We start from the raw sequence: 18,478 nt of genomic DNA on the forward strand, positions 1-18,478 counted from the left end.
TACTTTTCCTATTTGGAACCAGTCTGTTGTTCCATGTCCAGTTCTAAGTGTTGCTTCCTGACCTGCATATAGGTTTCTCAAGGGGCAGATCAGGTGGTCTGGTATTCCCATCTCTTTCAGAATTTTCCACAGTTTATTGTGATCCACACAATCAAAGGCTTTGGCATAGTCAGTAAAGCAGAAATAGATGTTTTTCTGGAACTCTTTTGCTTTTTCCATGACCCAGCGGATGTTGGCAATTTGATCTCTGGTTCCTCTGCCTTTTCTAAAACCAGCTTGAACATCTGGAAGTTCACCGTTCACGTATTGCTGAAGCCTGGCTTGGAAAATTTTGAGCATTACTTTACTAGTGTGTGAGATGAGTGCAATTGTGTGGTAGTTTGAGCATTCTTTGGGATTGGAATGAAAACTGACCTTTTCCTGGAATGAAAACTGGAATGAAAACAGTCCTGTGGGCACTGCTGAGTTTTCCATTTGCTGGCATATTGAGTGCAGCACTTTCACAGCATCATCTTTCAGGATTTGAAATAGCTCAACTGGAATTCCATCACCTCCACTATCTTTGTTCGTAGTGATGCTTTCTAAGGCCCATTTGACTTCACATTCCAGGATGTCTGGCTCTAGGTGAGTGATCACTCCATCGTGATTATCTTAGTCATGAAGATCTTTTTTGTACAGTTCTTCTGTGTATTCTTGCCACCTCTTCTTAATATCTTCTGCTTCTGTTAGGTCCATACCATTTCTGTCCTTATTGAGCCCATCATATACAGTTCTGTAATTTTAACAAATGCATATATTTATGTAACTGTTCCTGTCTATACACTCCCAGACAAGAAACAGAACATTTTCATCACCCTGTAAGTTCTTTCATGCCCCTTTCCAATCAGCACCCCTACAAGGGGCAAGAAGAGCTACTAATCTGATTTCAGTCTCCAAAATTTTGCCTTTTTTACCATTTCATATTAATGGTGGGAAAAGGTACATACATTTTTGTGCCTAGGTTTTTATATTCATTGTAATGTTTTGGGGAATTGCCCATGTTGATGTATGTATCACTTGTGTACCCCTTTATTTGCTTTGTAATATTTTATTATATTACTGTAACAGTTGTTTATCCAGTGTTTAGTAATTGATACCTGAACTGTTCCTAGTTTAGGGCAATTATGAATAAAGTTGGTGTGAACATTTTTTGAAATATAATTGACATATAATTTTACATCAGTTTCAGGTATTCAACATAGTGATTTGATATTTGTATATACAATTAGCCTTTGAACAACTGGGATTTGAACTGCACAGGTCTACTTGTGTGTGGTTTTTTTCAAATAATGCCACAGTAGTACTATATGATCCAAAGTTGACTGAATCCACAAATGTGAAACTGCAGATACAGGGGGCCAGCCATGAAGTTATTCACAGATTTTTGAATGTGCAGAGGTCAGAACTCCACCCCCACATTTTGCAAAGGTCAACTGTACTGTGAAATGATCACCACAAGTCTAGTTAACATCCATCAGGATACATAGTTAGAAAATTTTTTTTTCATGTGATGAGAACTTTTAAGATATATTCTTAGCAACCTTCAAATACCCAATACAGTATTACTAACTGTAGTCACCATGGTGTACATTACATCTCATAAATTATTTCATGACTGGAAGTTTGAACTTTTTGACCCCTTTCATCCATTTCAAGCTCTCTCCACTCCAGCAGCAACCAATTTCTTCTCTGCATCCATTATTTTGTTTTCTGTAGATATTGTTTGTCTTCTTTAGCTTTCACATGTGAGATCATATGGTATTTGTCTTTTTCTGACTTATTTCACTTAGCATAATGGATTTCATTTTGTCATTTTCTATCTTGTAATAGCCTCTTCTGATTTTGTGGGAGGGCTGTAGAGACCTCAAAAAATGACTTGAAGAGCAGTTACTCCTCCTCTTTATTTTTTTTATGTTTTGGATTTGTTAAGAATTGGTATTATTTCTTAAGCATTAAATAAAATCTAATGAGGCCATCTGGTTCAGGATTTTGTGTGTATGTTGGAAGCATGAACTATAAATTCAATTTCTTTAAATGAGGTAGGGCTATTAAAGTTCTGTATTTCTTCTTGGGTCACTTCTAGTAATATATAACCAAATCTGTTAATTTGTTAATTTATATAAGTTGTGGAATTTATTGGCATAAAATTGTATCATCCTCTTATTATCCTTTTAATGTCTTTAAGACCCATATGATATACATATCTTCTTTCATTTCTAATATTGGTAATTTATGTTTCCTCCCTTTTTTATTGCTCCATCTTTTAGAGAGTTTATACGGTTTTACTAATTTTCCAAGAAAAACTTTTAACTTTGTCAGTTTCCTCTGCAGATGTATCTTTTTCAGATTTCATTAATTTCTGCTCTCTTTTAACAAATTTTTGTTTTTATTTTGAACTTCCTGTATTTAAATTGAATTTCATTTTCTCTTTATCTTTTTCAGATCGAAGTAGAAATTGTTGACTTTATATATTTATTTTCTTATAAAGCATTTTATATCTAGCTTTTATAATAAAAGCATTTAAAGCAATACATATTTTCTGAGGATTTAACTATCTCACAAATTCTGATATATTTCTTTATTATTTGGCTCAAAGTATTTTCTAACTTACCTTTAAGTTCTTCTTTGATGGTTGGATTATTTAGTAGTGTATTATTATTTAATTTCCCAAATATTTGGAATTTTTTAGGTGTCTTTTTGTTATTGATTTCTAATTTAATTCTGTTTGATCAAGTAACCTATTTCAAAGATTTTCATTCTTAGATCAGATCAGTCACTCACATATGGTTGAACATGGTGAATGTTCCATCTGCAATTCCATAGAATGTGTATCTTGCTGTACTTGGGTGAAGAATTCTGTAAATATCAGTTGATAGTGTTATACACATCTTCCATATCCTTTTGTTGTGGTAGAGTTGATGTACAGTATCATATAAGTTTCACATGTACAACATGATGATCCACAGTTTTTTAAGTTGTGTTCCATTTATACTAAATATGAAATATTGCCTGTATTATACAACATATTCTTGTAGCTTATTTGTTTTATACATAGTAGTTTGTTTCTCTTAATCCTCTACCCCTAACTTCTCTTCCACCCTTCCCTCTCCCCAGTGGTAACCACTAGTTTGCTACCTATATCTGTGAGTCTGTTTCCTTCTTTAACATTCAGAAGGTGTTGTATTTTTTTAGGTTTTACATATAAGTGATGTCATACAATATTTGTCTTTCTCTTATTTCATCTAGCATACCACCCTCCAAGTCCATCTATGTTGTTACAAATGGTAATATTTAATTCTTTTTTATGGATGATTTATGGATGATTAGTATACCATTGTATGTATGTACCACATCTTTATCCATTCATCTGCTAAGTACACTTAAGTTGCTTTTATTTATTTTTTTTTAGGTTGCTTTTATATCTTAGCAATTTTAAATAATGCTGCTGTGAACATTAGGGTACTTGTATCATTTCAAATTATTATTTTTTTATTTTATAAATACCTAACAGTAAAAGTGCTGACTCATATAACTACCATGAGTTATATTTTTAGTTTTCTGCTGCTGCTGCTAAGTTGCTTCAGTCGTGTCCAACTCTGTGCGACCCCATAGACGGCAGCCCACCAGGCTCCCCCGTCCCTGGGATTCTCCAGGCAAGAACACCGGAGTGGGTTGCCATTTCTTTCTCCAATGCATGAAAGTGAAAAGTGAAAGTGAAGTCACTCAGTCGTGTCTAACTATTAGCGACTTCATGGACTGCAGCCTTCCAGGCTCCTCCGTCCATGGGATTTTCCAGGCAAGAGTACTGGAGTAGGGTGCCATTGCCTTCTCCAGAAACTTCAATTCTGTTTTCCATAGTAGCTGCACCAATTTCCATTTGACCTAACAGTGTACAAGAGTTCAATTTTCTGTGCATCCACACCAGTATTTATTGTGTTCTTTTTGACCATAGCCATTCTGACAGACAGATGTAAGGTGATATTTCTTGGTAATTTTAATTTGCATTTTTAGTAAATATCTATTAAATTGATCTAACTGTGTGGATCACAATAAACTGTGGAAAATTCTGAAAGAGATGGGAATACCAGACCACCTGACCTCCCTCTTGAGAAACCTATATGCAGGTCAGGAAGCAACACTTAGAACTGGACATGGAACAACAGACTGGTTCCAAATAGGAAAAGGAGTACGTCAAGGCTGTGTATTGTCACTCTGCTTATTTAACTTATATGCAGAGTACATCATGAGAAACGCTGGGCTGGAAGAAGCACAAGCTGGAATCAAGATTGCCGGGAGAAGTGTCAATAACCTCAGATATCCAGATGACACCACCCTTATAGCAGAAAGTCAAAAGGAGCTAAAAAGCCTCCTGATGAAAGTGAAAGAGGAGAGTGAAAAACTTGGCTTAAAGCTCAACATTCAGAAAACTAAGATCATGGCATCTGGTTCCATCACTTCATGGGAAATAGATGGGGAAACAGTGGAAACAGTGTCAGACTTTATTTTTTGGGCTCCAAAATCACTGCAGATGTGGTGACTGCAGCCATGAAATTAAAAGACGCTTACTCCTTGGAAGGAAAGTTATGACCAACCTAGATAGTATATTCAAAAGCAGAGACATTACTTTGCCAACAAAGGTCCATTAGTCAAGGCTACGGTTTTTCCAGTGGTCATGTGTGGATGTGAGATTTGGACTGTGAAGATAGCTGAGTGCCAAAGAATTGATGCTTTTGAACTGTGGTGTTGGAGAAGACTCTTGAGAGTCCCTTGGACTGTAAGAAAGTCCAACCAGTCCATTCTAAAGGAGATCAGTCCTGGGTGTTCATTGGAAGGACTGATGCTGAAGCGGAAACTCCAGTACTCTGGCCACCTCATGAGAAGAGTTGACTCATTGGAAAAGACCCTGATGCTGGGAGGGATTGAGGGCAGGAGGAGAAGGGGACGACAGAGGATGAGATGGCTGGATGGCATCACCGACTCAATGGATATGAGTTTTGGTAAACTCCAGGAGTTGGTGATGGACAGGGAGATCTGGCGTGCTGTTCATGGGGTCGCAAAGAGTCAGACACTACTGAGCTACTGAACTGAATGTGTCTTTTAAGGCTACTGTTTCCTTATTGACTTTTTATGTGAATGATCTGTCCATTGATGGAAGGGGGAAGTTAAAGACCCCTTACTATTATTGTGTTGCTGTCAATTTCTACATCTGTTAATATTTGCCTTATATATTTAACCTCGCCTATGTTGGGTACATACATATTTACAACTGTCTTTTTCTGCTTGAATTGATCCCATGAACACTGTCCTTTAATGTCCTTCTTTGCCTCTTTTTATAGTTTTGTTTTAAAGTCTCTTTTGTCTGATATATACATTGCTGCCCCACCATTTTTTTCATTCCATTTGCATGAAATATCTTTTTCTATCCTCTCACTTTCGGTTTGTTACTTTGTATTTGAAGTGAATCTCTTATAGGCAAACTATGTATCCGTCTTTTTAAAAAAATCCATTCAGCCACCCTATGTCTTTTGACTAGTCCATTTACATTCTTATCCTCCTTCTATAATATTTCTGTTTGAAGTTTTCTTCCTTTGTGTTGACAGTAAAAATGAAACAAAATGTTTGACTCTTTGCTAGGTGCTGTTCAGTAACTGTTTAATGAGCCCGCCACTCCCACCCTCATCCATCTTTGGTTTACAGTTCCAACAAGAGGGCAGATAATCTTACTTCCCTTGTAGCTCAGCTGGTAAATACTCCACGTGCAATGAGGGAAACCTGGGCTCAATCCCTGGGTTGGGAAGATACCCTGGAGAAGGGAAGGGCTATCTACTCCAGTATTCTGGCCTGTGGAATTCCACGGACTGCACAGATAACCTTAGGAAGAAGTGTATTTTAAATTCTATTATCACTTAAATATATGCTTGACAGTATATGCCTTTAAATGTTTATGTATGTGTGATATGGGAAGAAGTGATTGGAAGACAATTTTAGTGGATTTCAGTTTTAAGGATTTTGGAGAAGATAAAAAGCTAGAAGTGTGATGATAGTCTTATTTTCTCTTTTAGATATTAAGCACCGTCGAATACCAATCTTATTCTTTGCAAACAAAATGGATCTTAGAGATGCATTGACATCTGTAAAAGTATCTCAGTTGCTGTGTTTAGAGGACATCAAAGATAAACCATGGCATATTTGGTAAAGTCTTTTATTTACATTTCATTTTATCATTCTGAAAAAATCTCCAACTTCAGGGTTTTTTTTACAAGCTCACTATATAAGTGACTTAACATGGTAGGATGAAAGGTAAAGATTTTATGTTTTATAAAATTGTAGTGTTGCAGGTATTCAGTAATATATTATTGTTAAAACCTTTTCAAATCTTTTCAGGTTTAGAAAAACTAAAACAACTCTTTAAAAGAATTAACCAATCTGCTTACTTACCCAGCTTCAACCACACTAATTTCTTTCTGCACATTGAATCAACCAACCACAGTTGCGTCTCAAGGCATTTGCACTTTCCCTTTGTCTGAATCATTCTTTAAAACTATTTTCCTGCTTACTATTGTACTTTCTTTAAGAAAGAGACCTCTCTTGATAATTCTCTGAAATATCACTATACATTACCCCCATCTCTTGTGTTTTTTTTCCTTACTTTGCTTTATTTGTCTATTGCCATATGACCTCTTCTTTTTTTTCTTTTCTCTTGTATAGTCTGTCTTCCTAAACTAGACCATTAGTACCATGAGACCTGGGATTTCATCGATTTTTTTCACTCTAACTCCCAGAATAGTAACAGTGCCTGTTTAGTAGGTACCTACTCATAGGTACTTAGGAGATATACACAATAAATACATGTTGATATGAATAAACAGAATATAAAAATCTCTTATTTGGACATACTGTAAAACTGAACTCTTAAATAATTAGAGTCTGATATTATTATACATTTTTTTTGGAAAGCAGTTTCTTACTAATATCTTTAATTCCAGTATGTTTTTCCGCCAAAATATTCTGATGAGGATAACCAGAAGTTACATATTAGATAGTATTTTAATGCCTACTGCTACCTTATGCTACCCTATGAGGGTTTCCCTCATAGCTCAGTTGGTAAAGAATCTGCCTGCAGTGCAGAAGACCCGGGTTCAAGTCCTGGGTCGGAAAGATCCCCTGGAGAAGGAAATGGCAACCCACTCCAGTATTCTTGCCTGGAGAATCCCATGGGCAGAGGAGCCTGGCAGGCTACAGTCCATGGGGTCACAAGAGTCGGACATGACTTAGTGACTACACCACCACCTTATGTTACATTAAGCTTCCCTCTGTTCACCCCTGCCCCCACCTCTCCCTGGCCCCAAACTTCTCTATAGAGAAAGGCTGAACACAGAGGCAAAGAAATCTAGGAAAGAAGGAAGTGATAGAACTCAGAGGAAAACTTTAAGAGCTAACCATGGTGCTGAAAGAGTAATACTATAGCACTTGAGAAATCCTTTGAAATTTTTCAGTACCTAAGGCCACATATCATGAGTAAAACCCTCCTTACTTTGGAAATCAGAGGAAAAGTCAGTGTTTACTAAATTATTCTTGAGTTGGAATTTGAGGTTCTGTGGTATTTTGTTGGTAAAGAAAGGAGGGAGTTGGTGTAGAGAACTATCTTAAGGTAGAACCTTTCTAGTTTTGTAAATCATGCTTAAAATGATAATATCTAAAGTAGAATAATTTAATTTTTGCCCTAAGTGTGCTGACTACATTAATGGAAAGTACAACATTCAAAATACGGGTCAATTTTAATTAGTAAAAGATATAGTTTTCCTATTAATTTTGAAGTAGAAATTAATTTTGCAAATGGAAAATGTCTTTCTCCTTAATAATTAGCTATTGAATTCTATTAGGTTTATTTATTTGTGACACCTTAACTTATTTTAGTAAGAGAAAAAAATATCTGATGTTATAAGGATATGGACAGAGCATATTGCCAGTTTCTTCATTTTCTGTACATCTTGTAGAAGAATGTTAAGTTTTTCTTTTAAGTTTGTCTAAAATTTTGACTTCTTAATTCAAACTGGACATCTAAGTTCCAATTAGTGTTTCACTTGTTAAGGTTTTTATTTGAACTAAAAATAAATTTCTCCTTTAATTTTGAAGAAAAAAAGTAATGCTGAGTGGTGCAGAGATAAAATATTGCATCTCTCTTGCCTTAGGTACAAATAAATTTGGGTAGTAAAGGAGAGATTATAGAGAAGTATAGTCTGGACTTTTTTTTTTGGTTAATTTTTGACCATTTTACTAAACATATAATCAACTCTGATTTTCAAGTCTGATTCTGTTTTAATTCTTCCCATGTGTTCTTTGACTAAGTCCCTAGAGTGATATATGTTTGCTTTTGCATTTTTACTATCTTGAGAGGGAGACAGATAATAAAAACATCAGTTGGGAGGGTGAAAAAAAAAGTAGAATAGTAAGAGAAAGAATAATGAATGTGGTCTCCCTCTGAGATATAATTGAAGTCAAGAAGCAATTCACACAAAGGTTTGGAGGAATAACTTTTCCAGATAGAGAGGCCAGTAAGTGAAAAGGCTCTTGGATGAGAATGTGCCTGATGTTGTCTGGAAACAGCAAGAAGTCCTTGCTGGCTGGAACAGAGAGGTAGGGGGAAATTGTAGATGAGGCCCCTGAGAAATAACGAGGGGCTATGTCACATAGTGCCTTGCAGAAAATGGTGAAGACTCTGGCTTTTATTCCAGTTATGAGTCTTATAATTTATTTGAAAGGAAAGGTAGAATTTAAATATTTGGGAATTATTAGGAAAAGTGCAAGATATAAGGGTTTCTTCATGGCACTGTTCTCTTATGTGGTACTAGAAGTTTGTGATAAAAGTCAATATGTTGATCATTCTTGATATAAGTATTTCAGTTAGTGATGTTTTGCTGTTAATAAAGGTAATCCATAGTTTGCTTTGAATAATTGCCTATCTCATGATATTTGTTTCTGCCTTTCTATTTTAAAATAATTCTATTAAGTCATGTTCTTGGTCCAATAAATAATTCCTTGAAAGTAATTTCTCTTTTTATTAGAATCAAATTAATTGTTTTAAGATAATTTAGTACATTTTAAAATCATGCTTCAGCATACTAAAAGCAATCTTAATCATACAGAAAATCTAATTATGTATACTAATTGTTATTAGATAATTATATCAGTAACATGAGAAACTGTCAGAGTCTTAGAAAAAGATTATTTCATACTCAAAAAATCCTCTACATTTTATTGTTTTAGTTTATATAATTTAATTTTTATTATTTATAAAATAATGTCACAAGGATTTAGGCTTACTTACTTTCAAGAATGGAACAACAATGAAAAGACTCTGTATTCAATGTTTTATATGCGTATCTCAAATATTTAATTCTTATAATAATCACATGAGGCCAGTGGTTATATTCCCCCATTTTACAGAAGCAAAAACTGAAGGCCAAAGAGTTAAACAACCTATCGAGGTTTGTAAAACCAAGAAATATAAAACTATGATTGACTTCTACTGGGATTTTTTTATTTTACCAGTTTACCAGAGTTACAGTTACAGATTTATGCCTTTTAGATATCAATTTTCATTTCAAATAAAGTCACTCCATCCTATGGCTAAATTACAACCCAAGTAAAGCATTTCTAATAAATAAATGCTATTGAATCATTGGGGCTGGTAGGGGAAAGTAGGATGGTGTGCTCTATAATCCCACTACTGAGAGAATAACTCAAAGTATATGTTTTGTTAATGCCAGTCCAAGTAATAGTCCTAAAATAGTAAGATTTTAATGATATATTTTTACAAATGTCTATGTAAATTAGTAAATAGTTTTCTCATGTCTTGATCCTAAGCACTCAGACTTTTATATCCTATGTATATTCAGTTTCAGTACTTAACCAGTTTTGCTCAGATATGTTATTAAATATATTAATTTGCCATATGGCAAAATCGTAATTATTTATTCTTACAGTTTTTTGATGAAATGTGTATTTTTCTGTTGGTTTTATTTCAGTGCTAGTGATGCCATAAAAGGAGAAGGATTGCAAGAAGGTGTAGACTGGCTTCAAGGTACATCATAAAAAACTGCATCTTCAGCCTTTATTTTCTTTCCGGTCACATTTTCTGTCCTTTTTTACATTTTATTTTTATTATATCACTGCCTTTTTCCCTCTTGTTTCCATCTATTTCTGCTATCAGAAAATACAATACAGTAAGTATCCAATACCTTGCTCCATTTACTTCAATTACATTTTTATAAAGGATTTATTTAAATAAAAACTACTTATATCAATATACATGACAACTCTAGAATATAATTTTAATTTATAGCAATAAGTTTCTGTCAGATCTAGTAATAGAAGCACATTTGAATTTTGGGGTAAATTTTAGACCTGCTGTCAATAAAAATCTTTGTGGCATGTGTCTTTCAGGAGTCATGCTGTACTCCACATATAGCTCCATTTATACATGGCATGTTTCTACAAATTTTAGTACTCATATTTAGTACTTTATATACTGGTATTCTATTAGTGTTTCTATATATCACAGTTCTATATGTTATTCATCAAAATAGCTATCACGGTACAAGCTTACTATACCAGGGATTAAATTAAGATCTATCATTTTCCCTAAGGTTACATTGTCCACAAGACACAGGAAAGGCTTGAAGCACAGTGACCCACACAGAGAAATAAAACGTGAATGTGCATGAAACCAAGTTCTATAAGTCCTTCTTCTTATAGGACCCTGAAGGTCAGGCAAAAAAATTTCCATTTTTGAGCAGGACAGTGGATGAGTTCTTTTAGGAACCTCCCTGCCCTGAATAAGGGTGAATAATGAGATTAACTTGTTAATCCATGAGCTGTGGTCTTGTGGCTATAAATTTAATTTCTTCTACACATTCTTTTTATTCGAGCTATATGTGATTTTCTTTTTCTCTACTGTATGTCATGGTGGATCTTAAGAGTAGCCTACTTACATACATAGAGACATAATATTTCTTTAGTTCAAAGTACTATAAATGTATATCTAATAAATATTTGTGTTATTAGTAAAATGTGTTCTAGTTAACTGCACAGACTGCTGTATTTTGGTTTCCCTCTTTTGTGTTTATATAGTCATCATGCCATTTACCATTACACTGCAAAGAACCTTCTAGTTACGTTTTACAATTAAGTGAAACTTAACTGAGAACCTCTAAAAGTTCTCAGAATCACTAGTGGGATTTTTCTTTGAACACAACAATTTAGTTTTTCAGACTGTGTAAAGAAGTGATCAAAGTGACCATTTTATGGGACTGATTCCACATAAAACAAATAGATTACAAAGGAACATTCTAAAGAAGACACTAGAAACATATTGTCAACCTTTATTTCTTATTTTAAGTACTTATTATTGCTCACAGCAGAGATATAGTGTGAATGGAAACCCATAATAAAAAATACAAAGCACAGTACTTAATTGAAAATAAGTGATGGTCATCTGGATTTTAAATTGTACATCTTTTTATTTTGTCTGTAACAATAAGGCCACTAGGTGTCAGGAGTGATCCAACATCACAACGCCACTTGCCAACTCTAATTTTTGTCATTGACTTTTCTGATCCATTATCTTTGTATCTTAACTCCCAAATCTCTATAAGAAGGATACATTATTGAAAAAAAAAGTTGTGCCCTTGTGTCGCCATATTATTTTATGTAAACTTTACAATTCTCTGCAAGGTAAGTAGTAGTATCCCCATTTTATGTGGGCAGCATGATGTAGAAGTAAAAAACACTTGGACTTCTGAGTCTGTCAGATATATTCCCACTACTTGTTAATTATTAACTAATGTCTTTATATTATACAGATAATTTTCCTCATCTTTAAAATTAAAAAATAAAATATCTAAAATTGCCATACAGATTAAATGAAATGCTCTCTACTAAAGTGCCTAGCTTAAGAAAGCACTCAAAAAATGTTCAGTTTACCTATCCTTTTATGTAACTTCTCTGTTTAACAGAAGAGGAAACTTAGTATGCAGATTTAAAACTATATCAGTTTGGTTTTGAGTAGGAGATCCTTTGTTCATAATTTCTATGTTATAGTAAATAGTTTATATTTTTGATGCTCCTGTCTTTGGATTTGAAAACAGGTGAAAACCCACCTTGCAAAATAAGTAGCAGTAAATTTAGGAGACTAGTCTGTGCCTCTTCTTGCTAACTTACTATCAAGAAGTTTTTCTGTAAATCTTTGAAAGATGTTCTGAACTTAAATCTCTTCATTTTCCTTGCAAAATTCTGCAATTTCCGAACATCATAAACAGGAAGGCCCTGGTTCATTTTGGATCAATTTAACTTTATTATTTTAAATTTAAGGTTGAAAAACTGAGGATAAAGTATTAAATGACACATTTTGTGCCCTGATTCTATTCTCTTTTGGAGGGATTGTCAATTACGGCCCAAAGACAAGAATCCATAAGTAAACTATTAAGTATTTTTTAAAACCACCAGAGAATATATAGAAACTATCACAGAAGTGTAAGTTGTTTTCTAGCTCCGAAACTTAAATATTTATGAGAAAACAAAACATCGTCCCACATGACTCATGAAACTTATTCACTGAGTCACTTTATCTTATGGGAAAAGTTTATAATGCTTCCAGTTTTTATATAAGAATTTTATAAACTAGGAACATTCCATTGAAAAGCCAAGGATTGGACACACACTTAGTTTCATCCCCTCTTCAAATCTCACTAAGAGTGAAGAGACTGAGGACAAAAAGAATAGGAGTGACAAAAATGGTAACCAGATTTTGAAGCCAAATATGTGATGAATGTTGAATAACTTAACAGACTTGAAAGAGTGAAATTCTAAGCTAGCACTGGAAAAAGCTGGAAACCATCCTAATTTACATTGCAGATCTCTTCAAAGGCTCAGGAATTGATGGAAATTAGAAACAAAGACGAGGTGAGACCAAAAGGAAATGCACAGATATACATCCGTGCCCGAGAAGAAGATTGAAGGTTCATTCTTTGCAGAGAGTCGCATAGTATCTCTGGAGTGGAGAGCACTGAGCACAACTGTGTGTTGGAATGCTAAACTGAAAATGAGGAGTAAATGAAAGTTTCATATTGAAGATTATAACCATGTTCTGCTTTCTCCTGATTCTCCTAGAAGACACTGGCAATAGGTAGAAGATAGAAAGCCAGCTTTGAGGAGTCAGACCAGCTAAGAGAAAAGATCTAAAGGTGTTAAACATTAGAAATTCTCAAGGAAATGGCCTAGCTATACACTAGGATGAAGATTACTTTTGACAAGCCTCACACATGTAACGAAATTCCAGTCAACTTTATAGTGTTCACTTATACATATGAGAAGATAGCAAAGTATTGCGAAGTATTTGAAGACAAAACATTACGAATTATGGAGAAAAAGAAAAAGTTTAGAAAAAGACTATTTAGGGAGAATGTTTCAAAACGCTATTCGAGTGGCCTCAAAGAGATAAAAGAATGTATTACTTTCATGAATATGACAAGAATACTAATTGAAAAAAAATATGAATTCTTGGAAAATAATAATAGAATAGTAGAAATGGTTGGATGACATCACCAACTCAATGGACATGAGTTTGAGCAAGTTCTAGGAGATGGTGAAGGACAGGGAAACCTGGCATGCTGCAGTCCATGGGGTCGCAAAACATCAACACGACTGAGCAACTGAACAACAAGTAGAAATGGAAAACTTAATCAAAAGAAGATAAAATAGAGACATTCTCTAAGAAAGTATGAAAACGACAATGGGGGGAGAAAAGATAAAGTAAGGAGTCATTTATGAGGCCCAAAATCCTAGTAAGAATTTCTGAAAGAGAACAGAGAAAATAGTGGAAAGTCATCAAATCATAAAACATTATTTTCCAGAACTGAATGATGAGTTTTTAGTTATAACATCCCTTTAGAGCCCAAGGCGGTGAATGAAAATATTCTCACGCCAAAGTGCATCATTAAAATCGACACTGAAGATGGTGGGAAATTCACCATATTTCCTGAGAAGAAAATAAGAGATATCATTGGCAGATTTCCTTAGGTAAGAAAACAAAGTAGCATCAGACTTCTCACCAGCAACACTTGGAAGCAGTGCTTGGAAAAATCTAAGGAGAAAATAATATTCTCAGGCAGTATCAGTGTATTGTAACTGTAGAGAATTAAGACATCTTCAGCCATGTAAAGTCTCAAGAGTTCACTTTCTATACAGTTTATTAATACTAAAGTAGCCACAGAGGTATACTTGTCAAAAACAAAGGAATGAAGCAAGAAGAAAAAATAAGGTACCATGAAATAAGGGAAATCTGCACAAGAAAGTTGTGAAGGAACCCCTAGGATGATAATAAGAGATCCTAGAGTAATAGTGAAAGATCTCATATGAAAATACGTGGACGAGCATGGAGAACAGCTGGGTCAGATTAAAGAGTCTGCACAAGACTATGATGGAGAGTTCTTCAAGAAGGTGAAGATTGACCAGTTTTATGCCTCATACTAGTAAAGCCTGAAACGGTGTGAGAGTAGTGGATTGAAGTATAATGTTAGTTACATTAAAAAAAAGGCAGGGTTGGGGATGAAAAGCAATTATTCACTGCAGGGAAAGCAAAATATAGTAGAAGAAAGGAAAAAACTGAAGTTTATCCCTTGTCCCAGCTGTGAGTAGCATTGACATAAAACATTACTGTTTTAGGAAAATGGGAGTATTGGGAGCATCTTGAGGGTGGCAGAAGATGGTGTACAAATGTGTGAGAACTGAAGCCCTATGTTACATTGCATTCAAGAAGTAATGAGAAAAGCATATTATTTAGAGATACAGAGGTAATCACCTAAAAAGGAGCTGGAAGTAGTTGCCTGTGAAGGGAGAAAGAAGGGATGAGGCAAGGGACTGAATTTTTAATACAAGCCTCGTAGAACTAGTTGACTAATTGGGTGCATGTACAGTGATAAAAAGAAAAACTATAATACGAATTGTGCTTTTAAAAAAAAGCAGTTGTATGCATGGGTTTCTACCTATTGTTACAGATTTGTCTTTGATTACTTTAGAAAGTAGATTTTGCCCTGTAGAGACTAATAATTTTTTGTTTGGTTTTTGTTATCAGATCAGATCCAGTCTGTGAAGACATGAAAAAATAGTATTTGGAAACTTCAACAGTTTTCAATTGAAGAAATATATATTAAGGCAAACTGAATACTTTACATTTTTTAAAGGTGTCTTTACATGTAAGAATACTTTATAATCTTCTACTTGCATTTATGGACTTTTAATGAGAGGTTTTAAGAAGAATGGACTTCAGGTATGCTAATCTGGCCATTAATTATATCAAAACTAAATCTTCCCTCCAAAGAGTTCCCTCCCTAGATTTATCAACTTCTTGGTAAAGGTCTACATTTGATTGTAATTAGAATGTTTATAAAGTCAGATTTATCTCAGTACCCCATCATGATTAATGATATCTTTAATGCATTTTATTTTTTAATTGTCAAAAAATATAGTTTATGATATGACTTTGTGGTATGATGTGCTTGTGAAAAAGAACTTTAAATATTTATAAGGGTTCCTGGGTAAATTAATATATATTAAAGCTTTACTATATGTCACCATCAACATAACCTAAAATGTAACGTACCAACTAGTGTGCTTTGTATGCCAAAAAGAATAATGCTGTGTTAACATGGCATTTGGTGTTTTACTGTCAAAGATTTGCAAATTATCTGAGACCAAGTTAAACAGAATTCATTTATTCAGTGAATACATATGAAATATCTCTGTATCTATACTAGTTTGGCATTGTCCTAGGCAATGGTGATATAAGGTAAATAAAACATGTTGCTTATCCTCAGAGAACTTAAAAGATAATGAGGGAAAATTTGAGCATCTTTTCTTACATAGTGTCTAATTTATTTCATTGGCTGAATGAAAATATTGCATTTTAAGATTAATTATTACAGTTGATTTTTTTCTTTCTTCCTTTAAATTGCGTCCAGTTTACTGTGGTACTTTGTTAGAATAGACTGTGATTCATCAACTATGATTTTCTTGTGCATGAACTGCTGCAAAAATGTTCTTTAGAATTTTAAACATACTTCTGCCATCTACTGTTTGCAAATTGTGTTGCTTCTCACAACTTAGAGACTACTTGAAATTGTAAACACTAAATAGAAGCATTTGTTTTTAATCAATCACTGGGGAACTGTGGATAAAGCAGTGGTGTAAATCCTGAAAAATATTCCATATAAAGGAAAACTGTAATATACAGTACATAGCATCTTAAATATCCTTAGCTGTGAAAATGAAAGAAACAGAAGGCAAAAGGTAAGTGAGTAATAAAGGTGTATTACAGTGACTACAGTAGTGGCATGTTTCACAGAGATTTGAATATAATAACTTTAAAACTATAGTAAAAATTCTATAATCCAGTTTCTCTTAGTCCAGAAGTCCCAGTAATTTGAAATTTGGCAAATTGAAAATTACCCAGACTATTCCAGTGATCCAGCATTTTAGCTAGTTTGCCAACTTCTCATAAATGGTTTTGATGAGGATACAAGGTGAGTCTTATTAATCTAGAGTTGCTTTAAATATAAAAAAGATGTGAAGATGAAAACACTGCAATTCAACAAAAAAACTGTTATGCTATAACTATTTTAGGAGGATGGAAAAAGTGGTGGTGTAAGAGAATTCAAATCCTTAAGCTACCATAAGGTAACAATAATAATAGCTGTCATTGTATTTTGAGCAAAATATTATTACACATATGGTATTTTGCATCATATAATCCTGACAATAACCTTATGTAGTAGATTCTAGTATTTGTTTTATAGACAAGGAAAGGACCTAAAAATGTTATTTGTTTAAGGTCACAGAGCTAGTAAATGGTGGTTCTGGGATTCAGAACAAAACAATCTGTTTAAAATAGATGATTCAAGAGCTAAGAGTAATACTGATTTTAGAAATATAGAGATATCTGCCATAAAAATAGCTAAAAGGATAGAAAAATCTTCTCTGGGGTGGGAGACTAGGATGGGTGTGGAGGAGGTCATGGACAAGGGACTACTGCTTTATTTATTTATTTTTGCTTTTTGTTTTAAGTCTGTTTAACACTTCAAATTTTAAACTGGGCAGAAATGACTATGATAAGAATAATTCTTAAAACTATGTTAATACTGAGCTAATTAGTATTCCACAAACTACAGTAGTTCATACCTATGCAAATATATAGAAGAGGGTACTGACTGTTTGCTTTGTTTCCATAATCTCCAAATCTAGTTTATAAGCATCCATTCATACTCTATTTTCATTTAAAGATTATGTAGAAGCAAGTTGGGCTTTAGTGGTCACAGCATGCCATATAAGTGTATATACACTGAGGGTATTGCATTTGTATTTAACATATTATGCAATTAAAATGTATTTAGGCTAAAGCAAGGTTTTTTTATGTTTAGACATCATTGTGTTACAAAAATTAATTCATTATGCTCTACATTTCAATGACACCTCATAAAATGTTGAAAAGTTAGCCTATTGTATATTTTGCATTTAAATGTTTATACTGTGGCCCTATTCAGCCTATGCCTTATAAATCACAAAAGAGCCGAGTTGTGTATATTTTTCATTTGTAGGTTGTCTGCTAAAAATTATGAATTATCTTCTGATTATTTATTTTTTTCCTTTGAAATTGTCAGCCCACCATGTTGTAATTTCTATAAATATATGCAGTTACCTTTGAGAAAACTTAAGGCAAATACATCCTGCATGTAACTCTGGTACATTAAAATACTGTGCATTTTAACTGACTTGGTGCATATTTTCTGCTTTCTGATTATTCCTTCTTTGTTGTTGTTTAGTCGCTAAGTGGTGCCTGACCCTTTTCGACCCCATGGACTGCAGCATGCCAGGCTTCCCTGTCCTTCACTGTCTCCTGAAATTTGCTCCAACTCATGTCCTTTGAGTTGGAGATGGCCATCTAACTGTCTCATCCTCTGCTGCCCCCTTCTTTTCTCGCCCTCAGTTTTTCCTAGCATCGGGTTCTTTTCTAATGAGTCAGCTCCTCGCATCAGGTGGTCAAAGTATTGGAGCTTCATATCTTCAGCATCAGTCCTTCCAATGAATATTCAGGGTTGATTTCCTTTAGGATTGACTGGTTTGATCTTACTGTCCAAAGGACTCTCAGGTGTCTTCTCCAACACCACAGTTTGAAAGCAGTGATTCTTCAGTGTTTAGCCTTCTTTATGGTCCACCTCTCACATCCATACAGGACTACAGGGAAACCCATAGTTTGACTCTACGGACCGACAAGCAAAGTAGTCTCTGCTTTTTAATATGCTGTCTAGGTTTATAGTTTTCTTCCAAAGAGCAAGTGTCTTTTAATTTCATTCTTTCTCTTAGTTAAAAACTAAACCAAATATTA

At 34.1% G+C, this 18,478-nt stretch overlaps 1 protein-coding gene across 1 annotated transcript in view; it reads left to right on the forward strand.

The window, feature by feature from the left end:
- The window catches only part of ARL6 (ADP ribosylation factor like GTPase 6), a 39,353-nt gene extending 21,489 nt beyond the window's left edge, over positions 1-17,864 (forward strand). The window contains 3 exon segments of the mRNA NM_001075782.1: positions 6,102-6,231; positions 10,068-10,123; positions 15,173-17,864. Of these exon segments, the coding sequence (NP_001069250.1) occupies positions 6,102-6,231; positions 10,068-10,123; positions 15,173-15,198 (212 nt within the window). The 3' untranslated portion in view covers positions 15,199-17,864.
- Positions 17,865-18,478: the final 614 nt, after the last annotated feature.

Source organism: Bos taurus, chromosome 1, assembly GCF_002263795.3.
Source record: "Bos taurus isolate L1 Dominette 01449 registration number 42190680 breed Hereford chromosome 1, ARS-UCD2.0, whole genome shotgun sequence".
Taxonomy (NCBI): Eukaryota; Metazoa; Chordata; class Mammalia; order Artiodactyla; family Bovidae; genus Bos; species Bos taurus.